This window comes from Echeneis naucrates, chromosome 14 (assembly GCF_900963305.1).
Source record: "Echeneis naucrates chromosome 14, fEcheNa1.1, whole genome shotgun sequence".
NCBI lineage: Eukaryota > Metazoa > Chordata > Actinopteri > Carangiformes > Echeneidae > Echeneis > Echeneis naucrates.
The window spans coordinates 4241175-4268212 of NC_042524.1; the positions used below are offsets into that span (position 1 = coordinate 4241175).

Genomic DNA, 27038 nt, shown 5'->3' on the forward strand with positions numbered 1-27038 from the left:
GGAGTGAAGGTGAGTCCAGATAAGAGGTCTTTATCTGCGTCCCGTAGGGAGGGGAAGGCCAGTTAGGTTTAAGGCGAAGGTTTGACATGGCGGCCCGTCTGCCTGCGCTGGCTGTTCCCTCCCTCCTTCTCCACCTCCTGATGTGAAGCTCCGGCTCAGGCTCAGTCCTCCGATCCCCATGTCCTTGGGCTCATTCTTGACAGCCCCCACTGCTCTGGCTTTAATGAGAAAGATGAAAGAGGTGCAGGCTGGGAGAATACCCAGCCCTCCTCTTTCCCCTTCTACCTCCCCATTCACTTTGCTCCTCGTCACATTTGTTCAGCCCAGCCTGACTCTCCCTGGCCCTGCAGCGCTAACTCATCCAGGACCTTTTTTTTTTTTTTTTTAACTTGGGTGGGGGAGAAATTCAACTGTAATAAATTGGAAGTGAGGCTGGTTTCCATTTTAAATTTTTCAGGTATTATTCTCTCTGATCTTATGTGCATTTTTTTTTGACTGTTTCATGCTGGTGAATATAATGGTGGTGGTGTCATGAAGTTTTAAGTGTTGTGCCATCTATTTGAATATTTCTGCATGTACTTGCAAGACAGTGAAACCAAACAACCAATTCAAGTTTTATATCAAACCCTCTTGTCTTTTTCGCAACATGAAAAGGGGATTCATTATTTTATGCACTGAATTACTTGAAGTCTTTCTATGCCTGCTGTTTTATCAGTTCTTCTTTTGTTCAGCATGGACTCTATATGACAAGTAGTCGTTTTCAGGTCGAAGTGCGCTCATTTGTACATGATAAGCTGTGATTAAAATATAACATATGTTCTGTGAATATTATATGATATTGGGATGAAGGGTGCCACATTATTTCTGCTTTAATAACACTGGATGTCACGATGACACTGGAGTTATTCACTACTTTGGTTTTATGTTCACAGATGCACACAATTTGTGTCAAAAAACACAAAGAAGTAAAGAAGCGGCACAATAAGAGTTTGTTCTTTATATGAAAAACGGATCATGGCAGTCTTAAACATTAAAGAAAATATAAATCAGCTTCGAAACAGGTCTCTTAGTTTTTAATGCCAGTTTGCCTCCACACAACCACAGAAAACCTCATGAGCGCAGCCACCAGCTTTGTGAACTCTAATCTTAGCAACAGCGCCCCCAGCAGGAGTTTCTATCCGGCTTGGGATTGCAGGTGTAAAGCTCATTGGCTCCCTTTTCCCCTCTGACTCTGCTAAGCTCATAGTGGGCCTGCAGAGTGGGATCCTCCTCCATCCATTCATGTGCATCACTAATTAGCTGCAGGTGATCCCCCACACTGGCCTGCCTTCGACACCACCGTCCAACTCACCCAACCAACCTTTATCTCTCAATTACAGATCTGATCAGCAGATGACCTCCACCCACTCCCCGTGGCTCATTCCTACAGGCCACAAATATAGTTTCTTTGTTGATAGTGTAGTTTTTAGCAATTATTTCAGACTATGCTCTTTGGTGGATTCATTTATATTTGACGCAGTAGTGAGTTTTTGTAGAAGCAGGACAGTGCCTGTAAGATTGTATCATAAATACTACAGCTATGTGTTCACCGCAGTGAATTCGATCGCTCTTCTATTTTTACGGATGACCTCACTTTTCACCTTTACCTGACGAAAGCCATCATTGGTTTAACTTCGTCCAAGCAGGATTAAGGATAAATGTGTTTTTGTAAAATCAAATGTGTAGAAATGAGGTTTTTTTCTTCCGTATCATGCATGTTCTATGCCATATATTTCAGTTTATTGGACCTGTACTGACACTGAAACTGGAAACAGAAGTAACACACAGTAACCTTTTGCTCCCTCTTCCATATGCTCTTGTTGATGAGTAGTAATATTTTAAAGGAGGCCAGATGAACATTAAAGTTTTAACTATTGATGTCTCCCCAAAGAGGCCTGATAATTAGCCTGGTTTAATCCACACCAACGATCACAATGAACCAATTTCACTGATTAGCAGCATTCACTCAGTGGAATGGGTGACTGACATTAATGGCACGTGAACAATCACTTTATTTCGACACGTCCTCATCACCTCATGCAGCACCAGATGGCAGAGGACTAAAATCACCCTCATGAGATGTGACCCAATGTGAAACAAGGAGTCCCAGGGTCCCTATAAAACAAGACTATATAAATAAAGGAAACTGGGATGATTTTGTCCTTGAACAAACAATATATTCCAAATATAGATTTTCTTCAATCTACAGTATGTTTGAATTTCCAGTTAACTACACAGCTATTTTAATTCAGTGCTTTCACCTTGTGGCCATTTTGATGTAGTACAATAATGCACTTGATGCTTTAGATGCACCTTCAAGGCAAACGGTGTGGATTTTGTCTATATGAACCTTTTTATCATATAAATGTATTTTGTCAGCATTAAATTTAAAAACTATATATTATAGATTATAGATCAATAAATTACAACACAAAATGTATTTTCCACCATCACTTGTAACACAAAGTTACTCGGTGTAACAGAGAAAACAAAGTGAAGGACCAGTGGGGATATGGCGTATTTTATTAAGCACTTCCAAAGCAGCTGCTGATCAACAAAATAAACATAATGCAAAATACATTTGCAAAGTAACATTCTTTTTAACATTTGCATCAGTAACATTTCCTTGTAAAACTTGATCCTACAGAAACATCCATACACGGATCTATTTAGTCAGAAGTTGTTTCTTTTTTTTGGACCAGTCTGTGTCATGTAATCTTTGGCCTAACCACACATCATTTACACAAAAATAAGTAATCCAAATGAGTTGAAATGAACAAGATGTTCCTCAAAGCTACAATGCATGTAAATGGTCCACAAAGACAACAAAGAGCTCCAAGGAGAACATTAGAGCCCTTGTAACTGTACCACAAACAGATTTACTCCAGTCTTATAATGTCTTGGACTTTTCTTGATTTTGCATGTATTTCTGATAAACCACTCCCAGCGTGGTGATGAAGTTTCCCAGGAAAAGCACCATGTAAGAGCAGCCGCACATTGCAACCTATGCAGCAGGAGAATAAATAAAAAGTCAAATGAGTGGCTGTTTATGTCTCACAGAACTCATGTGATAAACTACTAACTGTCTGTTTATCTCAGCAGTGTACACTCCTCCTCAGGTACAGCATAGCATGACACATCCAACTCAGTGTTACACACAAGGACCAAACAGATTTTAACAAACCTGCCACTCTTTACACTCCGGGAGCTGGAACATCTTGAAGAGTGTTATACTGTTGTAAAGCTGCCAGAACTGTGAAAGGAGGAACAGTAAACCATCCCAGTGTGGAGTGGTTAAAAAAAGGTTGAAAAATCCAAGTTCAAAAATATATTTAACTTTTTCTTTTATTTCAAACTTCTTTTAGGTCAGATTTTAAACTTTTTTTCTCATCTTCAGTTGGCAAATTTTGACTTTTTGGGAACATAAATGCTCTTGGTCTAAGTGAGCAGTGTGCACTATTAAGAAAGGCAGAACTCACGTGACCGAAGAACAAGAAAGGGAGGAGGAAGGTCAAGCCTCTCCACATCCAGGACTGGAAACCCTCTGAATATCAGGAGAGGAGAGATGTGTCAATGACCTGAGATCAATGTCATCAGCCATTAGCCTTAGACGACATTCCTCTACAATCCCATCCCTGCTACAATTCATCCAAGGGGAATACACGGAGTGAACACGTGAAGGAGGTGTTGATATCTAATACATATCATATAAAAAAATTTCAATAGTTCTTGTCAGACATGACATTTTTGACATTTCATTTCAGTCAAGTGTTACCGTGCTAACATTAAAATGGAACGCAGGTGTTTAGGTATTAGATGATAAACCAAAGTGTTCACACAGTTAAATTTAAAGGACCTGCTGATGGTGTTAAAGGGACAGGGGCCATCTCACCCTCAGAGACTGAGACTGTACTAACAGCTGTGAAAATCCCCCTCTGAGCTTTGAAAACATTTCACTCAAATCAGAGGTCACCAAACCAAAACATCACACAGTTGCTAAGATATTTCAGTCTGGACACAAGTGACGCCGTGACAAATCCTCGTTGCCCGCCGTCCAGCCTTCTGCTGAGGTTAAAGTCTAACCCACGAGCGCTCTCTGGTGGATGAACAATGCAACAACACCACAACTTCTGGCCTCTCTGAGGCAATTTCTTGTGGTAATATATCCAAAACATTAAACTGCCGCCAGGAGATAATATCAGCCTGTCTTGTTCTGGGCTGCGTAACATAAACTGGGACGTGTGTCTCGTTTGAGCCTCTTCGTCTTGATTAAATGAGAGTCATTCAACTATAAATACGAACAGCAGTTTAGACTGGACTCACCAACTGTCAGGTCCATGTTATGCCTTTCTCCCAGTGCTCTGAGTCTGTACAAACAGCCACTCTGGTAGTAGTACTGCAGGAACTGCACAAAGCCTACAGATAAAAACGATGCACATGCACAAACACACACACACACACACACACACGCACACATAGACATGGATCTGTGACTTCAGGGTTGGCTAAGATATCAGTTAAACACTATGTTGTGGATCACTCATCTCAGAGAAAAACTTTTAAGTAGGAAACCGATGACAGTTTTCACTTAACTTCCGCTTGATGCAACGGATTAATTGGTATTTCCTTGTATAAATGCACAACCAACCTCAAGTTAAAATAAGTCACATGAGAAAACAGTCATATTATCCCGTGGCGAGCGGTCACATGGAGGATTGCAGTCGGTTAAAGGGGTGAAAGACAACGCTGATTACTAACGGAGGGTGTATTTCACAACATCCTTTGAATTGTGTGTGGAAATGGACGCCGCTTGAATCTCTTACTTTGGTATTGGCAATATGTTAGAAATTGGTTCCTGAACATCTGGTAGAGAGCACCTTCAGGCCTGCGAACAAAGACAGCAGCTGGTTAGACGAGAGCAATTATTTAAATTAACATTTCTTTTCTTGCTTATAACCAGGCCATCAAGTCTATTATATGTGCTACTACGTAACTTTACAATTTATTTTGTCAAACTAAACCTTACATCCCCTAAAAATAGTTATTAGTGTAGAAACAGCGATGTTACCTAATTTCCCATGACTCTTTGAAGTCTTTATGTCACCGCTGAATTAATCTGTTGCCATGTACAGTTTGTTTGACTGAAGACTGATGAATAGTCCTTGAGACGGCGCTGTTATCCCTTCAGCTTCATGAAAGTCCCAAAAATCTTAATTAATCCTCTGAGAGCTGTTTTGAGTAGCAGGTTTGATAGCTCCTGACTTTAATGAGCTTTTCTTGAAGTCACTGGCGGAGGGTTAGTTGTCTGTTCTGAGGCTGTTGTTTTTTAGTATGAACAAGAACAACACAATGATCCTTCAGTCGAAGATCTGATCCATCATCATGATACATGCATTTAGGTACATAACACTTACTTTTCATTGACACTCTATTTTTTTTTGAATACCTTTTGAATATGACAGAATGACTTTTAAAGCTGACTGCCTTTAGTGCTTCTTTTTTTTTTGGCTGTGTAAAAATGACAAGCTGTATTGTGTAGTACGGGACTATTTTGTAAAAGCTCTTCTGATGCAATATCCCCCCCCAGAGGCTTGCTGTTGTAATCTGACCTGGTCTCCTGTAATGTTAGAGAGTTCATGATGCACGTTTCCACTCGTAAGAGCTTGGTGTTGGAGGAGCTGCTGGATTGATCGGTATGCTTTCTGTAATCTCTGTTGTTTTGTTTATTTCCTGGTGAATGCCTTTAGCCTTTATATGTGTGGTGCTGCCGAAGGTCTGATGGCTGGAACAATGTCTTTATAACACCAATCCAAGTGACGGACTGTCGAGCGTTTGATCCCCGGTACTTATCACAGACTAAGAATTCTTTTTGTCAAGCTTATCCACCGACCAGCTGATGTATTATGACGGATTCTTGCGCAGTGTTGAAAGTGTAAAACTCTTCCTTTGAAGAAGAAGAAGAAGAAAAAAAGAAAAACCATGAAAGAAAAACCAAATTATTTCACTTACCAAGTCAGCATGACTCCAGACAGGAAGGTAGAGACATAGTGATGGAAAACCCACCAACCCCTGATCCTGAAACAACAGGCAAGAACTGCATGTAGCAGCGTTACACGGGACAATAAGGCGACAGGAGGAGGCCCTGAGCGTGTGATTGTGATAAAAACAGTGGAGACAGTGGATTCATGGAAGACCTGGAGCCGTTGCTGATGAGGATACTCTCCCGGATAGTGAGTGTGCAGTAGTACCACACCAAAAGGAAGTTGAACAGGGCATCCAGTGCTCTGAAACAAAAACAAAAAGGTCACATGATTTAAAAAAAAAAAAAAAAAAAACAACAAAAAAAACAAAACCACAACCACATTCAAACATATGATGCAATTAATGTCTGTCTGGCCATCTGCGTACAACCAAATAGCCTGTTTCTTACTTTTGGATACCGCTTTAAAAGAAAACACGGGAAAATATGTTATTGATTTTTTTTTTTTTTTTCACCATTAATCTTTGAACAGAAGTCACAAAAATAATCTTAGTGACTGAAGACTGAAAAATCACCATATGCAACAACTTAACAAACCAACTCTGCAATAGCCCTCATTTGCTGCTATTATTAATGTTTAAATATGTAATTGTGAGCAGTTTATTATTATCTTTATTTGCATTTTTCTTCACTTTAAGTACTTTATACTAACATTTTGCCAAATGTTCCCACTGTGGGACTGAAGAAATATCTAGACAGTTATAGCTGAAATGGCACTTCATGGACTGTAAGCGTAGTTCATCCACTCGGGACAAGTTTGTGAACAACCTTTTTGAGAAATGTCACCTGTAGCTGAACAAAAAGCGACATGTGAAGGAGAACATGAAGAGGATGACAGTGAGGACCAGCTTGAATTTCTCATATTCATCTTTGTAGGCAAATCTGTTTGGCGAAGCACACAAATGATATCAGAGTGATGGCCGTGTTTACTTTAAAAGACGCTGGATGGTAAGAAACTTAAGTGTGACTCACTTTGACTGTTTGTTGAGGAGCGTTACGTTGACATTTCCGAGAACAAGCGTGAGGTATAACCTGAACAGGAAAAGGTGCCAAGTCAGTGACTTATTATACATTTTAATTACTTTGAGCTTCAAATAAACTTAACTCGCGTATCAGGTCTGTTACAAAACAATCAGCGTGGCAGTAAAACTATTCTGAGCAGTTTGACCTTTTCGGTGCTGGGCACAAAACACTATGACAACTTATGAAACTTCCTTCAGGCAAAGGAAAAAATCAAACCCGTTCTTCTTTGGTAGAAAAGCTTCCATCTCAGTGAAAGCGTTCGCTCTGTCTTTCATGGAGTCTTCGATTTCAGCGATGGCTTCCACATCCTCTGGACTTAACTTTGGCGTTGGATGATTTTTTTTGCATCTAACAACAACAACAACAACAACAAAAGACAAAACGAAGCATTGTTAGACTCTCCAAAGAAACAGCAACGACTTTGTTGATTTATTTCTTTGCAATTTCACTCATCAGTCGACGGTCAGCTTCATTTTCTGATAATACGCTGCCTCCTATTTGTTCCGTGTGTGAATTCAACAGCTGACCGGTTCGTTTAAAGAACATCCATTTAACATCCAGTGAAAATAAATAAAAGATTTATTTGAGATGCAAATACTTCAGCGTTAGATTCCCAATAAGAATGAACAGGGGACTCGCAAAGGTATGAATTTGGTTAAATGATAAAGGGTATTCAAATTATCTAGTGAGGATTTTTACGGCACACTTGCACTGAATCCGTCATCTGTACTTACTGTTCCAGTGACATAGTGAGCTCTTTCAGTTTCTTCCTCTGACGTGCAATCGCACCAGAGCAGCTGTCCTGAAGTTTGGTCACCTCCTCCAGTTTCTGTTTGTACAGGCGATGGGTGTCCTGGAGGTGAAAGAAAACATATTAACCCTAACCCACATCAGCAAAGTGCTCTGGTGTCAGTCCAGGTTTTTCTCTAACATATTTACTGGTAATGAGCAGAATGGTTCTGTTTAAATTTTAATTATCGTTGATGTGACTTACGGTGATATTATTATATTATTTAAACCTCATTTAAAGCTGCCTTATCAAGAAATTCAGCCACCGTTATAAGACTCACAACACCAATAAAAACTAAAACATCTGACTCAAAGTTTGACAATGATGAAAGCAGAAAAAACATAAAACTAATGATTGTCATTATTATACAGCAGAGGCTGATTGTGTAGAAACAGTGTGTTGTTGTTGTTGTTGTTGTTGTTGTTGACTGCAGCAGACTTGAACATGATCACACTCTGCACATAACCCGGACTGACTCCTGGTTGGAGCTGTCAGACGTTTCCCCCCTTCAGTCTCATCTGTCGCACCTGGCGCTTCTCCTTGTTGTGCGCCTCTCGGCTGCAGCCGGTCCGGGACCGTTGTCAGACCCGGACCGGGACCGGGGAGACTCACCTGGATCTGCTGGTATCCTTTTTCCAGGTCCTCCCATTCCCGTAAGCACTCCGTGAAACCCGACGGACTGAACAACATGGTCTAGCCGGACAGCGGGGAACCTCCCGGAGTTGAGTCCGCTGTGCAACAGTTGCACCGAGGTCACCGTCAAGCGTCGGTAATTAACCACCACGACTTCCGGTCAGAGCCTTCGCAATAAGAGTCTGACTTCTCCAGTCTTATGAACTATGAGAATGAATACATTTTGTTGAGATGTCAACAAAATTAGATATTAGCTGAATTTGAGCAATGAAACACACAAAGGACTTCTCATATTAATGGACGGTCGGGTTTAGGATAATCTTTTTATCTCACAGGGTGTATAAATGCACACAAACACAGTACATAATCTGTGTTTTAAATGTTTAAACCTGCATGAATAACCGACAATCTGGCATGTTTATGAAGTGTCATTATATAAATGGGGTGAAACAGAAATAATGGTCAATCTGCTGTCGCTTGTTGAAGCACATCATTCGCATAATTCCTTGTTTGCACGTCTGATAAGGTCAGAAAAACAGAAAATGTAAATTTTAAATACCAGGCATAGACTAAACACATCCATTATAGTGTTTTTTGTTTATTCTACATTATTAAATCCTTTTGGAATCAATACTTTGAAGGAAAAGAGAAGCCCCACAGTTGTTTTGTTTTCAGATAATCTGATATTAAACATTTACAGGAAAAAGTAAATTACAACGATTAATTATGCAATCGTATTATGTAAAAAAAAAATAGTCACAAAATAAAATATGTCATAGAGTCAAGATTTTTTTTTTTTAACCTTTTGAGAGCTTTTATTTATGCGGCGACGGAAAAAAACGGCACTTTTCTCGGAACTACCAATGAAATACTTGACACATCCGCGTGCGTCGCACTCATTGGACGTGCTCATTTGCGGCAGGGTGGGCCAGTCACAGGCCCCGGCGGTGATCTCGCGTGTTTTGTTGAAGAAATGATGCCCCGAGTTTAGGCTGTCAGGCAACACTGCCCCTCTGCTCCCTCCGTGTTTACTCTGAGAGTCCGACTCCAGACTTCCTCCCTGACATCAGTAATTTATAATAAAAACAACCTTTGAATGTTGGACAGTTTGGTCTGTTTCTGCAGAGAGAGAGAAAAAGAGCCCCATCATCCCTGCAAGGCAAGTCTCAGGGCAAAATGAGACAGTTTCTTTACTGTACATGTGGCTCATATTTATAGGGCTGATGTTATGTAACTGACTGCACACAGGGGAAACTGTCATCTCTAATATTGTTTGCACCTTGAAGAGCCATGTATGGACTCATGCATGCTACTTAGCTAAAAGTGGCATTTAGTGGTGTGTGAGGCTTGGAGTTTGTGTGTGTTTGTAAAGACAAAAGAGCACACAAAAGTACAATAATGCAAGTACAGAAAGCTCCCCAGTGGCTTTACTCTCATCCTTTTGTGTCCTTACATTCAGTTGTTTGGAAGCATTGAGTTCATGCTTTTGGTGCTTTGGTGCATTTCAGTGGAAGAGAAGGAATAAATAATATCATAAGTAAACAAAACAAAGAGCAGAAATGCTCTAAAATCCATGTTCTGTGATTAAGCCGAAATACCAAATTGTATGTTTGATTGTCAAGATGTAAGAAGGCTCCTTATGTTATGAAATATGAAATATTCATATGATTCAAGCTTTTGTCTTTATTGAATGGGAACTGCTCGTATTTCTTTGTTAAAAATGAGGTTCAGAGATATCAGTGGCTTTTGTTCCCACGGTGTGAAGCTCCCATTCAGACAGCTGCTGGAGAAACCCCGTGTTCGGCCTCATGGTGGGTTTGCATTTCAGCAGGAATGTCCAGGCCTCCTGAAAATAAGTCAAACTAATTGCTTTACATAGGCTACACTGAATGCAATCGTAGGTTCATGTTCACATACTTTTCTTTCTATAATTTCTTAGATTTTTGGGTTTGGGTCATTTGAAAAGGGGCAAGCTATCTGCTAAATTGGCTAACTGCCACCGAGACGGCCCAACTGCAGCCCTCAAATATGAAAAGTGTGAGGAGGAAGACGGGTGCTTCAGATAAAAGGTGTGTTGCTTTCCGTCATAAAAGTATAAATTCAAATCGGCTAACGACGGTTACAGTTTCCATATTTGTTTATAGCTCGGAATAAATTTTACAGCAACTAATATGACGGTGTCATCAAATTCAAACTGTGCCACCAACAAAAGACAGCACCTCCAGGGAATACAGCATTCATCAACGCAGCTCGGCAGTAGGTGATTACTGTGGGAGTTTTGTTATGTTAACTTTTTGGGGGTGAACAATAGGCTGGCAGAGTAACAGCGAGCTGCATCGCAGATATTCAGGTTTGGTGCCATCCTGTCTGTATGCAGACTTACAGGCACACCTGCTCACCAATCATATCTGCCAAAGTGCACTGCAGCCAAGCACAGTGCACATGGAAGGATAAACTGTTAGTCAAGGAAATCCCCATCCATGTGATGAGCAAGAAACTAATTAATTTAATACTGTCAGCAGAGTGTACAGCTTCTTTTTAGGCTGCTTATCGTGAGATCTCGTCGTAAGACACACAGTGATACTGTATTCTGCACACCTGCACTTACCCTCAGCGTGTATTTGAGGCGGTGCATGAGAAAGGCGATGGTCAGAGCACTGCAGCGGCTCCTGCCCTGCCTCGAAACTATCAGAACCCGAGAACACATGTCGATGTGTGACTCTGAAAAAAGAAGGCATATGAAAACTGTCTACACTGAAAGGCAACATGTATTTAGTGCGCCGTTATATCGCATGGCCTGAACTCTAGAGATGCTCTACTGCATTTTAAGTCCATCTTTATATTCTTAATCGCTGCAGTTAACAGCAATGAGCAGAATGTCCCTTTATAGAGTAACAGTTTTAATTGGTTATAACATTTGTGATGATCTAAAACAGGGGAATTTGTAAATTATAAAACCACTCACCAATAAAACTACAAATCCTTTCAAAACTTGAATATAAATCAGATTGCACTGAGTCAGCCACAGGGATGTTAAGGATGGTCTGTTTCCCCTTCGTGGATCTAGATCTGAATAAATCCAAACAAGACTCAGAACAAACTCAACAGAAAAGTCAGAGAATGTTCAATAATCAAAGTCCTGCCTCACTCCAGAGCGTCTGTCTCTGAGACGCTGATAATAGCGCTGATTTTAAGATCTCTGAGGATACTTGAGTCTGTGCCTTGTTTCTGGTCACCCATATACAGCAGTTCTTCTAAGATCTCCACTGGATAAGTCTTTAGGTGTTCCAGCTCCTGGAAAAGCCAATGAATCAAAAAAATGTAAACTGTATCAATCAGCAGGGGTTTGCGTTAACTGGCAATTAAAAGCAAAAGAAAATGAACTTTATATTTTACTTGGGATTCATATGAGCAAAGCTGAACCACCGAGCAGACAAAACGGGCGACTTCCTTGGTATGTTGCTCGTGATTGTATGAATTTCCAGGCCAGGTGTGTTTGTCTTACCGTCGTAGTGTACATCATCTTGTCAGTCCTTAAGAAAGGGTACAGAGCTGAGAATCTCTGAAAGCCTCCTCTCACTATGTGAACTGGATATAGACTCAGTTTAGCCAGAGCCTCCGCACATCCAGCCCCTCTGCCTGCAATCACAGTCAGATACCGACGCATCTGTGCCGACATTTGTGGATGACAGATTGGCGCCATTGCCTGTCTGCAAATGCTTGTTTCTGGTTCAATAGCAGAAAAACTAAAAGGGGCTTTGCCATAAAACATTATACTGTCCATTAGTGGATTGGAAATCTTTTTTTTTTTTTTTTTTAAACACGTCAGTGCTGCTTTGATGGAACATCGTCAATATACGACTTTACCTTTTTCCTGCAAGCTGCTGGTGTTGCTGTCATAGACCACCACATGCCGCATGCTGTCAACCTCCACAGCGTCCGGTAGGATGAATTTGCCTTCTGAATCCTGGGAAGAGTCACCCAGAGGCTTTAGATATTTGAAGCATAGAATAATCCTAGAAAGGTTGGAAATTAATGCATTTCACATTTTCCTAAACTCACAACGTTTGAGCACAAATGAGAGCAGGATGTGTGTCTCTGTCCTCACCTAAGCTACACTTGTTCAACACTTCATTGTCCGAGGATGTACAGTGAGTGTGACTTTAAAGGAAACCAGGTCAGCTGAGGGTCAGGGATCTTTCTGACTTTGAAAAATGAATTTAATGCGTGACCTTCAACTGAACCAGCTGAAGCATAGCATGACTGGAAAAGTGTTTGATCCTCTCTACGTCTTCATCCCAAAGATCATTGTGTACCACAGGGCCAATTTCCATTTTTCAAGCCTCCCTCAGAAGAGGGCTGTTTCGCGCTGTCTATAAATTGAAACATTAGATGTTTTGACATGAGATACCGCCTAGCTCACCCTATTTCAGTATCATCCAAGATGTTTTCTATTTCGGTTTATAAGGATGTAATGTCCACTGGAGATGAAACACTATTCTAGTCTACTTAGATTTCTTTTCTATATTACTTTGAAAATGGTGAAAACAGAAATGGGCTTCAGTGTTATTTCTTAAGCCCATCGCTCATCCGAGCTTTACTCAAACTCCAGACACAACATTGGTATTCTTACCATTCTGACATTTTTAGCAGTGATGATATGGCTTGTGTTGTAGTCTTGGGTTTCACGAGCATCTAAAAAGGAGACGACTAAGGTCAGACGGGATCACAGCAGAAGAATTAGCCAAACTCAAATAAAAATGGTCAGACTACCTGAGGAGAGCCTCGTCTTACCGATCAAACAGAGGAAGTTGATCTCTGCCAGCCTTGACACACATCTGAACTGGTTAAGGAGATTGTAGAGTTTAAACGGCTCACACATCATAATTTCAGCCATGATAGAAAGAAAACAACCAGCAGGAAGCAGAAATCATGAATATTTAACAATGAAATAATAATCTCTAAATGAGGCTGATGTTTAACTCGGGTTGTTATCAGACTCTGTTTGTATGGGTCTTGTTGCTTAGCAACTTAAATGCCCTCCCTCATTGGTGCTTAGCAGTGATGTAACGTCTTAAAGCCACAACAGTCCATTTGTAGATGATGCAAACTAAAGGTATGTTCACGTATGGTGAACATACGCGCTGTTCTGTTATATGAAAAATATCTTATTCCTTTATTCCATTACTTTTTGTTCACGTCTAATATTTTTCATGCTTGTATTAGATGCAAGTTTATTTCCATTGTTTATTGATTGACTAAGATTGTTTGTATAATGTCAGTCAAACGTTTGGACAAAGTGAACTTGTATTGAACTGATTATGAGTTGAAAGTGGCCAAGTGTGATATAAGTGAGGTAATGCCCTTAATAGTTTGTTGGATTAAACTTGTGTGTCTCAGCAGCAGCTCCTGAACCAGCCGGAAAAATGTGATAATATTCATATAGAACAGCAGATATAGTCTATAATCCAGTGAAAATGTGTCATATGGTCTTTCCTGTACAAGAGAGACCGTCATTTGTAATTGTTTGGTGATGTATGATTGTATTTTTTATCTTGAGTGTGACGCTGGCGCGGCTCCAGAGAGGGAAGCTTTGCAGGAACACTGGTCAAGCACATTTTTCAGAAATCCTGGCAACCAGGAGAATAAAGAAGGATGAGGCCGGCGGCTGCGGTCATCCATCAGAATGTGAAATGAAGTAAATTGAGGTGTGTCTGCTGGCAGGTTTTTTGCATGAGTGTGTTTTTCTTACTCTTGGACAGCTCATTGTTCACTTTCAGCTTGTTCCTCAGGAAATGAGTGGTCTCAAATCGGGTGTTTCTGTGGCACAACTGTTTCCTACAACATCTCTCTGTCTTTGCTGTGTAGTTGCACACAAACATCATTCCAGGTGTTGCATAAAGGCATTTTGTTCATTCACACAACGCTCACAGCAGTCAGTTAAGAGTTATTTCAAAGTTTTGTTGTTACTAGTATGAGCAGCACTTTATTCAACGCTTTCACAAAAGCTTCAATCAATTTCTTTTTCCAAAGCAAGACGTCATATGAAAAATATAAACTGATACTTTAAGAAGTCACTGTCAGTTTAAGCATGATGTGTCATTTATGCTCAACTCTCTCCTGACATGAATTGTTTTTGTAAAGAGAGGAAAGAGACATTTCCACCATCTGACATCGGAGGAACCCTGAAAAGCTTCACGGCAGTTTGAGCAATTTAAAAAGAGAAAAAAAAAAAGTGTCCCTTTTAAGCAAACATGGAAATTTTCCACACAGGTCAGCTTGATCTGCATAGAGTCTAAAATCATGGGCACACTCCGATACACAATGTACACATCCATTGATTGCACACACAAATATTGACATTTATTAGTAGTGCCCTCTTCTATATATATATCTGTGTGTGTTTGTGCGATTTTCCTGTGTTGTGTCTGTATAACTGTCAGATCCAAGCTCCTAAGGGCAAAAATGAATCCATTGAGGGGAAGTAGGCCACAGTAGTTTATTGGAAAAATGTCAACAAAGTGTTAGTGTGCTTCGGGCCTTTGACTGCTGAGTTCACTTCAGAGGGCAGTAAATCATCTTTACACAGTCGGGGTTACAGCTGGTGCATTAACTTTTCAACACAATGCATGACAAAGGTATTGACTAATATCTATTAGGTTTCCTAAAGGGAAAAACTTCTGTGGCTGAAGGTTACAAACAAACAATTGGCCCACGTGGGGAAAAAAGAATTACATTATTAATATTTCACTGCTTTAGTACGACCTCTTTAAAAAAACAAATGTTTGCCCTGCAGATGCTGGCTAAGAAAAGGTTATCACGTTCTCGTGTGCATGCAGATGAAAATGAAAGATGAAAAAAATCTTGACAACTTGTGCGCAATTTCCCCCTTTAAACTTCCTCGCTGTTGTGTTCTTTATCTTGATTCAATCGCAAGTCACAACAGGCTTTAGAAGCGCAATCACGTTGGCCATTGCCTTCATCATGGAACATTTTTCACCTTCACATTCCTCACAAGACTGTGAAAGGGTTTTGTCCTATGAAGATTTGATATTTTCCTTGTCTCTTGCAACCAACTGAAAATTTCCACACGGCCCTTGACCTCTAAATGTCACACACACAGTTTCCTTTTTCTCTCTCTGTCCTCTGCATCCAGTTCAAGAGGTAGCTTGTTTGCAGGAAATTGCATAAACTGTGACTACTGAGGATGACGCAGTTTTCATAGTTGTAGACACAGTGAAAGATCACATCTCTCAATTTTTTTTTTCCCCTCTGTGACCTAGAATTTAGTTCTGAAAGTGGATATCTGCCTAATCTTGTTGATTGCTATTGTAGCTGAAGTTGCTGATGAAAGGATCGGCGCCGCTCTGAGTGGACTGGATGTCTGACAGCTGTGCACACGCAGTCACGTTATCAACGCCTTGTCTATCTTTTATTCCATCGCCCTCATGCTCTCCTATCCATTCTCTAGTCGCCCTATCCTCCTGGGTTCTCATTCCTTCCCAGTCCACGTTGCCCCCATCCACGTTCATTGCCCTTTCTCTTTCCGTCTCCTCTGTCTCTTGGGCTATCTGCTGACTGTTCAGGTAGATGCTGCTGTGTGAGACCATGGTGCTGGTGTCTCTGGGTGGAAGGTGAGTGTCCCCGTCTCCCTCCAACTCCAGGAACGAATTCATGGTGGGTGTGAGTTGGCCTGGCAGGTGATCCTGACAGTTGCCGCGCCCCCGAGTCTGGTCCTGCTGCTGGCGATGCTTCTTCCTGCGTTTCTTTGCCAACTTCAGATCCAGTGAAGCATAATTGAGATCGGGCTCCACATGCTGATTTCAGACACCAGAAAAGAAGAAGAAGAAGAGAAAAAAAAAAGAGTTGGTAAGCAAAAGTCTTGCTGGACTATTTACAGGTTGGCTTCTCAAAGATTTCTCATCCGGCTTTATTTTTAGAACATTTCATGCTTAGTGGTGTTCATTGGCTCACAGTGTCCCTGACCACAACTTGCGTATCATGATTGTTGAATTTCCGTTTTGAAAGCAAATCTTTCAGCATAGTTTAAACTTGCCTGCATGTGTATTTTTATTGGAGGAAGGCTCCAATTACACATTACACATTTGGTTAACAACAACAAAAAGAAGAAGAAAACTCGTAATATCGTAAAATACCAAAGTAGGCCAAATATGTAAATATGATTATATATCATAAAGAATTGTCAAATCCATTTTTGGTGGTCGCCTTTAAGTGCATATTATATTTCCACTTATTACGTTTCTTCCCTTCCTTTCTGCCCCAGTATTGGAAAAGCACAGCTCTAATTAATGAGGTGGAGAATCGAATTTGTCCAGAAAGACGATCGGTAACAATTAAAACATTGAGCAGGAGCAGAATTAACCTTCCAACACAAAGCTCAGAAACACAGTGCACAGTTTTTCCGCTCTGCTGTCACACTGTCAGTCCTTACGCGACACTGACCGCAGGATAAAGTAACATCAAATAATATAATGACAACAACACAATGCACGTCCAAAAAACAATATGGGAATGAACACATACAGCCATGGAAACAAACTTGCAGAGAAGCTGTGATGTGATGATGTGAAATAACTGAAATTACCTTAAAACGATCTCTTGTGTGCTGCATGGTCATCATTTCGTAGCAAACCTCTGCAGAACAACACATAACTTTTCAATTTACATTCTCCTCACAAACACACATAAACCACGTTATCACGTTAACGTTACCACGTTTAAATAATCCACATTTTTAAAGAAAGCTCAGAAAGGAGACAGTTAACAGTTTACTTTTAGCTTAGTTGCACAAGAACTGCAATTGTCATTACAATAAATGTACTTTACATATTTGCATCTGTTGAGTATGTTTATATCTGTATCTCTTATATTTCATTTAGATTTATTGAACATTGTTTTGCACCACATTACATAAGGTACAAAAATTGTCTTTATTGTAATTCAAACAATTCCCACCAATGTAAAATGTCGAATGAAATTTCGTTTCTCCAAACTCTTGATTAAAAACAACGGAATAAATACAATCACCTGAGATAAAATAAAATATATAGACATTGAGAGAACATGGTATAGAATTTACTTTGTGTGTGTGTACCCTTCACTTAGCCTTTTTTAATATTATCGTGTCTTCCATATTTTTATCTGTCTATGTTGGAGAAACAGTCCAAAGTGACAATCAATTCATCTCTGTTGTAATTTACATCTCAGCATTGACAGTAAAACGCTTTGATTTCACCTAATATAAAAATTCTGGTAATTATTTAACTTAAGGAATTGAAACACTGTTTGGAAAGGAAATTTGCAGAGTTTTGTCCACAGCAAAATATTCTTTATCAAAAGCGTAACTTGCGTAGAACTGATTCAAATACAATAATAAATCATCCAATAGTAAATACTTAAGACTTTTTTCTAATCATTGCTTGACACTCCAATACTACGCTTCATGTAAACATACTGCTCATGTCAGTATATTTCTTTTAACTACGCTTAACACCAGCCCTCATCGATTTTACCCCTGTCCAACTGATATAAGACTCTTATCTTAACTTGTACAGAAAAATCATCCATATCATATATGAATGGTGCGCCAAAATGCTGCGGACAAATGCAGTCAAGTTCATTCTATTTTTATAAAGTGACAGACGGCAGGCTGACGCTCACCTGTTCTGTCTGTGCTGATATTGCCATAGATTGGATTTTCCTGTTGCTCACGATGATTGAGGTCATGAAAATAATGGCCTTCAACCTGTGACGGGCTTCAGCACAATATGGAGGAACATTTTCTCAGGTTATTTCAACAGTCAGATGTTATTAGTGGATAAGAATTAAATTGCAATCTTGGACTATGTTATTACTTATTAAACATGAAAAAGCACCGGGGTGAAATATAATAACGGGCAGACACGGCCATATTTAAACCTCATTTGAAAATCAGATGGAGAAAGAAACATACCCTTCCCCTTCATAACTCCGTGGGTAACCGTAGTTGTCTTTCTCTGTGTAAACAGAATATGAAGCAATTTAAAGTACATCCTGGCGTCCTCTGCTAAAAACTGAGCAAGTTTTCAAATCGACACGCTTAAAAAGGAGAAAAAATATTTGCACATAGTCTTACCTCTCAACAAATATGCTCTTCGTTTGATGCAGAGGAACAGATTGAGACACATGGACATCAACAACGCCACAATTAACAGCGACAGACCCACCAGCTCAACGAGACATTCTAAAGAGAAAAACGCAAACTGAATATTCACTCCATAACCTTCACACATCTGTCCATGGGAATAGAAAATTAAAAGAGAATCCGAAATAAATAATACATTCTGTTTGTCATTGAAATACATCTCAATGACAAACAGAAAAGCATAAACATAAAAAAATAAAAATAAATAAATGTGGCATCACTTATGATAAGTTTTTAGTCTTGTTCAACTGTGATGGTGACTATTTTAAAATTGTTAAGTCTATCTACTTTGGGCTGCTGCAGATAGATAAAAAGATAGATTAAAAAAAAAAACAAACAAAAAATACATTTTGTATCTGATGAAAATTTGAGTATCACATCTTTATCACTGATGTACAATAACTATTCCAATGTATATAAAAGAAATATGAATAAAAAAGTGCCGCGATCGTTCATTAAATCAAACCCATTGATTTTGACCCAAATAAACCAACGTTATGTGTGGATACTATTGCACTAACCAAAGCCATGTGCAATTAAATACACAAAAGCAAGGACCAACAGCCACCGGCTCATTGTGTTCCTTGTCGTAATCCTCCAAACTTTACTTCCACCTTTTGTTCTGCCATAGTTGTGACATGTGCTCTGAAAGTAATTTCGCTTTTCCCGTTCTCTACAAATAACATTTACACAGATGTGTGCAATCAAGTCTGAAACTCAAAGTCTTATTTGGGAAGTTGCTGTGATCTTACCTTGTGCCATGTTCAGGCCGTCTCAAACAAAACAGGCTGTCTGTCTGATACTCTTGCTGTCAGGCTACAGTGCATCGCTGTGCTTAGAGTGAGGTGTACTCCACTGTACTCTATTTTTACCCCGCTGTAGGTACCTCTAACTTATCGCAGTGCTTTGAAAACTGGCTGCTCTTCAGTTACAAACAGGAAACAATGTAACCTCGTTCTGAAGAACCCGGTCTGGAAACCATTGTACATAACAGTTATCCAAATAAGCCATCAAGGATATGATAATGGCTTATAAACACCTTTTTTAAAAGTTTTAGTATTAATGTTCACACGGTTGCCTTTTCAGAAAATTTCCATTGTAAATATTGCATGTATGCATATATACTGAGATGTTTCACATCCAGTCTTAAGATTTGTTTTTTTGTGTGCAAAACAATACATTCATGGATTGTGTTTGTTTGTACAAATGTCAGAAGTATGTATATATAAATATGAGTGTGTGTGTGTGGATCTTGCATACACAACGTGGTGGTTTTGTTAGTGTGGTTGGAAAATCAAAAAAAAAAAAAAGTGCAGTTGTGAAAACTTTCTTGGTACAGTTGAATGTGTTCGAGAATTTAAGTATAACCTGGATGGATTCTTTGAGTGAGTGAAATTTTCTCCACACATTAAAAAAACGATTAAAAATAGAAGTAGAAAAACATATTACACACACATATACATACATACATATATATATATATATATATATACACACACACACACACAGTATATGCACTTAATAAATACTCTCTGTGTAAGTGTGTGTGTGCAATGTCACCCAGTGATTGTTATAATTTTCACTAGCCGTTTAGCCTGTGGTTTGTGGTTTCTGCCCCACTGTTTAAACTCAGTTTGCAACAACAACTTGTGGTACCTGTGGACAACAGTGGCCTTTGATATGAAACCTTTAGTCAATATGTGACGACAGCATGTCACAGCAAAGGCAGGCAGGAAGTCACCGGGCTTGTAGAGAGCAAATGTGAAATTGTGATAAAAGCCAAATTTCAGCTTTGCAGCAGAAACAGTAGATCTTAAACAATCGGAGAGTAAACCAGCTGCGTTGTTGTTGTTTTGTTTCTACGCAAATAAAAGAGACACAAGCAGTACAACGGTGCAGTCAAATTAAACCGGCTTTTATTTTAATGTTAAAAACTTTATTTAGAATTTTATTATAAAGATTTATAATTTACACACAAAAAAAAAAAAACCCTGAAAGAAGAACACATACACACAAAGATTTACACACAATGTACAAAGATGCACATCCTGCTGTGTGGAACGAAGGAACAGGCAGGATCATCCAAACAGCAGGTACATTTATATGGCCGACCGTCATTAGTCATTATATTCTAATAAACAGTTGTTGAATCGCCAACACCTGGTTCTGTTACTGAGTTACAGCGTGAAATGAATAAAGGCTGTGGCGAAGAGTCTTGCTGTCTTGCAGCTGTATACTTGACCGGAGGAGGGAGGGGTTTGAATGGTGGCGGCTGAGCCATTCTACATATGAGAGAGGAAAAAGAAAGGTGTTTTTTTTTTTTTTTTTTTTGCACCCAGGAAGCATGAAGACATGATTGGTTATGTTCGAGTTGCCCCCTACCTCTGTTTTATGATGTGTCTCCGATACAGAAAACCAGCCACAATAGTCAATATCAGTATTGGAACGATGATTAACAAAGCAATGTGACTCCGTTTGGCGTCTAAGAAGGTCCAGAAAGAGAAGAGAAATGTCATTTTGGAGGAAAGCAACAGCTGCAGGTGTGTTTCTCAGATATCGATCAGCTTCCCCTGGAGAGAACACAGCAAACTCCAACAAATATCGTTAAAAAAATGCAAAAGCTAGAATGTGAAACTTTTTGCCTTGAGGAACAAAAGTGTGTCTTGCAGTTCTGCCTCCTTGAGCTGGTCACACTCCAACCCCGAGAGCGAAACCCCACCCCCCCCCTTAAATTAAGTTTCTGCTCTCAAAAAGCTTTGCATCCGGAGGCTGAGGGGAACAACCTCCACAAATCACGAAGATGCAGACGATAAATAAACTTGGGCTTATATTCAGTTGTAGCTTGTAAAGGTCTTGCCAGCTGAGGATGCAGTCATGTTTGTAATTATTTAAACTGTCTCTATACTTACTTTTGAAATTGCCATACCTGGCAGTAACCCTTGAACAGTCTGAGTGCATTTGGGAAAAGCCAATTTCAGCCAACAAAGGAATGTAGATGCAGCTCTGAGCTAAAGATCACTAAAGGATAGTTTATACCAACCGATGCCAAGATGAAAAGTTGTTTTTTTTCTCCCCCCCACCTCCCGCCGCTTAAATTGTTCCATCACAGATTTTTGGAGGCGCTGAACAGACAGTGGTGACAGATTTTATCCTTCAATAGTTGTGTTTTTGAACAGGACGGAAGCAAATCACATATTTACTTGCACAGATAGTCAATCTGTGACTGTCAGATGAATATTTACCTTCAGCAGCTCCACTCTTCAGCATCTGATCTGTGCTGTCGCTTTCCGTAGTGTTTCCCAAAGTGCTAGACTCCTCCGGCCTCATGGAGGTACCAAGCTCTGGCTCCACCGTGTACGTGATGGACTGCTTCCTCGCATCATTAGTGGCCATTTCCTGCGTCGATCTGAATACCGTGCTGTAATTACTTGAAGGTGTGGAGTTGAATAAGCGATAGGGGTCAGTGTGTGTGGCGGGGGGTGATGATGTGGCACTGCCGTCCGGGTGATTTTCAGAGGACGTCAGAAGCCTTCCTGCTGTGGTTGTGGTGTTTCCGGAGTTTTGCTGGCCATCGCTTGTGTCTGTGCTCCAAGTTGAACTGTCTGTGGTTGAAAGCCCAGCAGTCGGCGCCGTGGTGATGGTGCCGTCTGTAGGTCGGCTCTCTTTAGATGTGTAAGACGTGGAGACATCTGAAGGCAGCAATGCAATGAAGACTACAGTTAACATACAGCAACAATTCACTCCACTGTGATCATATTATTCATGTAGTTTTGCAAGTAAATACACTTTTTTGCGAAAACTGGAATCAAGAAGAAGCAGCTAGTCAGACTCAGTCCAAAGCTCACAGCCTCCTACAACTCAAAGAGGTCCCTAACACGTTCATGTTGTGTTTGTTCAGTGGGAACAATCAGAAAAGTTGTGGTAGAACTACCTGCAGTCTCTGCTGGTGGCCTGAAGAATGCTCCCAGCTAAGAAAACAGCATGGCAAATCCACCCTGCCCCTCTTTACACTTTGTTTTCCCAAAAAGCCAAACTGGTCGAGTCCTTCGATGAACCTCACGGTGGGAAGCTGAATTTTAGATGAGGAACTATCAGGAATGCACTGCGATAAACTTTGAATTACCCACTGCAGAAGAGATTCATCATTAAAACATGGGCCAGGTTGGCATTTATGAGGACTCCAAGCATAATCAATAGGTGAAATAAGGCAAAGGGCTCATTGGAGATCCCGGGCTGTGAAGTCAAGGGCAGAGTCTCCTGAGCTAAAGGTGTGGCCCTGAATTGAAAATCCAGCCGTAAAGTCGTCTATTCCTTCCTCATTAAACTGCACAATTACTTCATTACGTTCATACGCCTGAGCAGATCCATAGTCGGTATCACCTGACACTGACAAATTAAATCCAATTGTGCTGAATGCGATGCGACGCGACGCTGCAGTGCAATGTTTGTTTTAGACAACGACGTGTCCGTGTCAGGTATCTTTTCTCTGGACTGCAGTTCTCCAGTATGTCCAACAGACTGTGCCCTCATCCCATCTCGCAATTCAGAGACGCTGTCGCTGAGGCTGTTTGTTTTTGAGGTTAGAAGGCAGACAGAGAGAGAGAACAGGAAGTGATTTGTGCTGTCTGTGTGGCTTTTTTTTTTCCTTCTTCTTTCTTTCTTTTAGTCACATATTGAGAGTCTCACGAGAAACGTGTACAGGATGAGAGCGCACACAACCGGGGCACTTTCTTTTCCTGCTTCAGCTCAGCAGTGGGGTCAAAACAGCACACGCTCCTGTTTGGTTGTTTTGCCTGCTGAATACTGTTTCAGCTCAGTTCAGTACTCACCCTAATCTCATGGAGCAATTGATTTGCAGCAAATAATTTAGTTTATTATTTTTTTTATTTTTTTTATTTTTGTAGTTTCCAATTTATCCTCAGTTACTGCTGCTTTCTCAGCATGGATGGTAGATTTAAAATCATTTCAATCTTTTCCTTTCAGCTAATTAAAAACTAAAATTGAACGAGCTGAAGTATAATGACAAAAGTCAAATACTAGCTCTCTGGTCCAGCACGGTTTATTAAGACCAGTCAGTCACTTGGGCCTTCTGCTATATATTTAATGCAGCCCTGAGGAGATGCGTAGATTGAGTGTGACACAAAGACAGACACAGTGACGTGGAAACACGGAAGCTCACCTGTGCTTTGGGTTGTGGTTGGCATTCGCACAGTGATTGTGAACGCTTTTTTTGTGCTCTGGTCTCTTGTGTTGACAGTCAGCGCGTAAACCCCCTCCTGAGCCTTGGTCACCCACCAGAGCTGCAGAGTGTCATTCGCTGACACCAGCTCTTTGTCCTGGGGCAAAACAAGATCATGCGGCACAAACGGCAGACACCTCTCATATGAAAAGACGTTTTTGTGCCTTTTAATGCCCTTAATCAGGTGATCTTGCTGTCTGGAAAGGCAGAAAACCAAATGATGACCGTCTCTTACCTTTGTCCATCTGTACTGGGCATCAGCTGAGGCTCTGCAGCGGATTGCCATGTTCTCACCGTAATTGACTTCAACAGCACTGTCTGCATCGCAGGATACTTCAAGAGCATCTGACAGAGTGAAAATGTGACATTAATACACACAAGGATGCTTGTGTAAAACATATGTTGTAAAATGAATCCAAAACAACAACAGAGGTTGACAGCTGCTAAAGATCACTGACAAACAAACAAACAAACAAACAAACAAACAGGTCCTGTAATCGTCTCCTCTCTGCTATGATAGTTACATTTCAGTTGGTTCTATTTCTCCTGCCTCAACTTCGTGAGTGATGTTTAAAAGAAATAGGTCAAACAGAGGACTGGAAATAAATGTTTCATGACAAACAAAGCTCTTAGATGTGTTCTTGCAATTATTACGTACATCTGCTCAGAAGTAAATAACTGCTGTGATCGGCACACAGGCGAAACACTGATGCAATCAGGAGTAACATGAATTATATACAACGGACATTAAGATATAAAGTTGCTGTACATGCTTCTCCAAATATTGAATCCTTTGAGAGCTGGAGAGTCGGTTTTAGGTCTGCAGGTGTGACTGTGCATACACTGGCTGTACCTTTGATCTTCAGCTCCATCTCCTTCCTGATGGTGCCGAAAGGATACGATGCAATATCACAAACGTAGACGCCAGCGTCCCATTTATTCACCGCAAAAAGATGCAGGTAGGAGCCCATCGACGTCTCTGCAGTGTTGTTCTGAATGTGTATGGAGACATTAGGCCAGAACATGTAGACTCCATATTGCTGGCTGTAGACTACCAACTTTGTGGTCTTCTTACTCCATTCAACGCTGACAATCTTCAGATTGGAAATACTTTTCACAGTACAGGGCAAAGTAACGTTCTGGCCTACTTCAGCTTCTGTCATTTCAGAGTGGGTCCACAAGAGATCCGGGTCCCCTGTTAAACACAGCAGACACAGCATTAGAATCAAGATAATAGCGGAGACACAATCACTTACACTTTGAAGTTGATAATGCAGACTACGATCTGCTGGGATGCGAGAAGATAAAAATCAGAGTACTGCGCTGAGACAGCTTGGCACACCAGAAGCCAATAGACATTTCAAACCTATTGTGTAAGCCCCATCTTTCCTGCTATATAATACACAAAACGGTGCATGTGGTCCAGGATTACCTTGTGTGAAAGAGGCATAGAGGAGGAGGGAGAGGGCCGCTCCCAGTGCAGTTCCAGCCATTTCTGAGCTCCACAGACTCATTAAGATCAATCAGGCTGAATCCACTGAGGGATTCAGCAAAGACAGAGGCGGTAGACAGAGAACACGATGAGTTATCTTCACAGGAAGTCACACATGGAGACAGTGTGAGTCATAGTTTTACATCTGCAGCTTTGCGGTGAAACGCGGATGTCTGCACCCGAGCTAAAGCTCTACTCTACCTATCATGATCTGTTTTTGTATTCAGGGCTGACTAACAAGATTCAGAGGATAGACTCATTTGGTTTCATATTTTGTCACGTATGACCTAAATCATCTCAATCAACAATGATAACTTGGAAGCAGAAAGATACAGACATCAATTGATGCTCTAAAGAAGCTTCTCTTTTATCATTTCTGTCATGGAAGTTTTACTTCTCTATGTGGTATGCTAAGCTGTATCATTCATCTGGATTTACATCCAGGAAACATCCTGTTTCTATACTTAAGTCACGTAAGGTTAATTTTTTTTTTTTTTGCTGCGCTGGTGTCTGACTGCATTACTTCCCCGTTTTAACTGAACTGAAACAATGAATGCATGAAAGCTTCCTCTTCTAGCGTCACCTGTTGGTCAAAAGACATCAGCTTATTCTTTGTCTTTCTTGTTTGTCGTATGTTCAAGGTGAGGAGAGGAGCCAGTGTGCAGCCTAGCGCGTGCTTTTATTTAACAACGGGGTTATGCGCTTCCACTGGGATAAAGAAAATGTGTCATGCTGGCACATGATTACATTTCTGCAATTAGATAATGCATTTACGTTATTCTTTACAGAAAAACAGTCTCTTTTGTGTGACTTTGTGCTACAAGACTGGATTTCTAATGAATACAATTATTGCTCAATGGATCAATGGTCTGCAGCTTTGAGAGTGTCAGCTGCATACAAGTTTATCCAGTTACCACAGATCATAAGAAGAAACTGCGAAATCTGTTCTGTAAATCTTCTAACCAAAGGCTAGATCTTTGTCCATATCTGATTGGAAATTACGCCTGACAAAATGCTGATGACTTGGTAAATGATTTTCTAAGAATGGTCTTCGGTGGTTTAAGATATTGCGCATTCCTTTCACTTTTTCACATTTTGTTGGGGCGAAACAGAAATGTTACATGGACTCAGATCCTCAACACTTAGTTGAAGCACCTTCTTTAATCTTCTTCGGTATGAGGTGACATACTTTCCTCAACTTGATTTGAGCCTTTTCATGCCAGCCTTCCTCTCTGTGGATCCTCTCAGACTGGATTGAGCGTTGGTGGAGGGCCATTTTCAGGTCTCTTGGGATATGTTCAGTTGAAATCAAGGATCATGGATCTTGACTGTGTGACTCAAGGACATCCACAGAGGTGTCTCCAAGCCACTCCTGCATTGTTTTCGTTCAGGGCTTTCATTCATGATGCGTTTGTACTTCACAGTGTTATCGCCATCCCAGTCCCCTGCTAATGAAAACATTTTTTGGATAGTCAGTGATTACCCAAGACATGACACTCAATTCAATTTTAGTTTCATCAGACCATAGACTCTTGTTTCTCACATTTTGAGGATCCTTTATGTCCTTTTTTTCTTTTT

The 27038-nt window shown here is 40.4% G+C and overlaps 4 protein-coding genes across 5 annotated transcripts; all 4 read right to left on the reverse strand.

Annotated features, from left to right (window-relative positions):
* Nucleotides 1–2544: 2544 nt before the first annotated feature.
* Nucleotides 2545–8638, reverse strand: LOC115054531 (transmembrane protein 120A). Its single transcript, XM_029519789.1, has 12 exons — nt 8505–8638; nt 7837–7955; nt 7319–7450; nt 7052–7111; nt 6866–6961; nt 6234–6323; nt 6049–6114; nt 4863–4924; nt 4363–4455; nt 3519–3583; nt 3224–3292; nt 2545–3043 (listed from the first exon to the last, which is right to left on the reverse strand). Exons 1-12 carry the CDS (start codon nt 8580–8582, stop codon nt 2930–2932), a joined length of 1044 nt encoding a protein of 347 aa, XP_029375649.1. The 5' UTR covers nt 8583–8638; the 3' UTR covers nt 2545–2929.
* Nucleotides 8639–10239: 1601 nt separating this feature from the next.
* On the reverse strand, nt 10240–13422 carry styxl1 (serine/threonine/tyrosine interacting-like 1). The gene is made up of 8 exons (XM_029519791.1): nt 13320–13422; nt 13159–13220; nt 12393–12492; nt 12031–12164; nt 11674–11819; nt 11491–11594; nt 11134–11246; nt 10240–10371 (listed from the first exon to the last, which is right to left on the reverse strand). Exons 1-8 carry the CDS (start codon nt 13420–13422, stop codon nt 10240–10242), a joined length of 894 nt encoding a protein of 297 aa, XP_029375651.1.
* Nucleotides 13423–14490: 1068 nt separating this feature from the next.
* On the reverse strand, nt 14491–19601 carry LOC115054532 (uncharacterized). Its single transcript, XM_029519790.1, has 6 exons — nt 19482–19601; nt 18661–18768; nt 18499–18541; nt 18207–18301; nt 17131–17180; nt 14491–16342 (listed from the first exon to the last, which is right to left on the reverse strand). Exons 1-6 carry the CDS (start codon nt 19489–19491, stop codon nt 15836–15838), a joined length of 813 nt encoding a protein of 270 aa, XP_029375650.1. The 5' UTR covers nt 19492–19601; the 3' UTR covers nt 14491–15835.
* A 1090-nt stretch (nt 19602–20691) lies between these two features.
* Nucleotides 20692–25577, reverse strand: si:ch1073-15f19.2 (cell wall protein DAN4). Of its 2 annotated transcripts, XM_029519786.1 has the most exons (7): nt 25401–25574; nt 24822–25163; nt 24204–24313; nt 23909–24065; nt 21972–22418; nt 21112–21211; nt 20693–21011 (listed from the first exon to the last, which is right to left on the reverse strand). In XM_029519786.1, exons 1-7 carry the CDS (start codon nt 25480–25482, stop codon nt 20861–20863), a joined length of 1389 nt encoding a protein of 462 aa, XP_029375646.1. In that variant the 5' UTR covers nt 25483–25574; the 3' UTR covers nt 20693–20860. The 2 variants fall into 2 exon arrangements, with proteins under 2 accessions (XP_029375645.1, XP_029375646.1); XM_029519785.1 differs by having other exon boundaries at nt 20692–21011; nt 23909–24313; nt 25401–25577.
* Between the last annotated feature and the right edge of the window lie 1461 nt (nt 25578–27038).

What these genes read in the sequence shown, in the direction of transcription:
- LOC115054531 (XM_029519789.1), bottom strand. Translation starts at nt 8,582, where the DNA reads ATGTTGTTCAGTCCGTCGGGTTTCACGGAGTGCTTACGGGAATGGGAG. An exon ending in TTTCTACCAAAGAAGAACGG is followed by an intron (nt 7,112 to 7,318) that starts GTTTGATTTTTT and finishes TTTCCTGTTCAG; the next exon opens with GTTATACCTCACGCTTGTTC. An exon ending in TCTGGAGTCATGCTGACTTG is followed by an intron (nt 4,925 to 6,048) that starts GTAAGTGAAATA and finishes CTTTGTTCGCAG; the next exon opens with GCCTGAAGGTGCTCTCTACC.
- styxl1 (XM_029519791.1), bottom strand. Translation starts at nt 13,422, where the DNA reads ATGGCTGAAATTATGATGTGTGAGCCGTTTAAACTCTACAATCTCCTT. An exon ending in CAGCAGCTTGCAGGAAAAAG is followed by an intron (nt 12,165 to 12,392) that starts GTAAAGTCGTAT and finishes CTGTGATTGCAG; the next exon opens with GCAGAGGGGCTGGATGTGCG. An exon ending in GCCTCAAATACACGCTGAGG is followed by an intron (nt 10,372 to 11,133) that starts GTAAGTGCAGGT and finishes ACTTATTTTCAG; the next exon opens with GAGGCCTGGACATTCCTGCT.
- LOC115054532 (XM_029519790.1), bottom strand. An exon ending in AAGAGCATATTTGTTGAGAG is followed by an intron (nt 18,542 to 18,660) that starts GTAAGACTATGT and finishes CTGTTTACACAG; the next exon opens with AGAAAGACAACTACGGTTAC. An exon ending in ACACAAGAGATCGTTTTAAG is followed by an intron (nt 16,343 to 17,130) that starts GTAATTTCAGTT and finishes GTCTGAAATCAG; the next exon opens with CATGTGGAGCCCGATCTCAA.
- si:ch1073-15f19.2 (XM_029519785.1), bottom strand. Translation starts at nt 25,482, where the DNA reads ATGAGTCTGTGGAGCTCAGAAATGGCTGGAACTGCACTGGGAGCGGCC. An exon ending in GATGGAGCTGAAGATCAAAG is followed by an intron (nt 24,314 to 24,821) that starts GTACAGCCAGTG and finishes TCACTCTGTCAG; the next exon opens with ATGCTCTTGAAGTATCCTGC. An exon ending in AGACACATCATAAAACAGAG is followed by an intron (nt 21,012 to 21,111) that starts GTAGGGGGCAAC and finishes TCTCATATGTAG; the next exon opens with AATGGCTCAGCCGCCACCAT.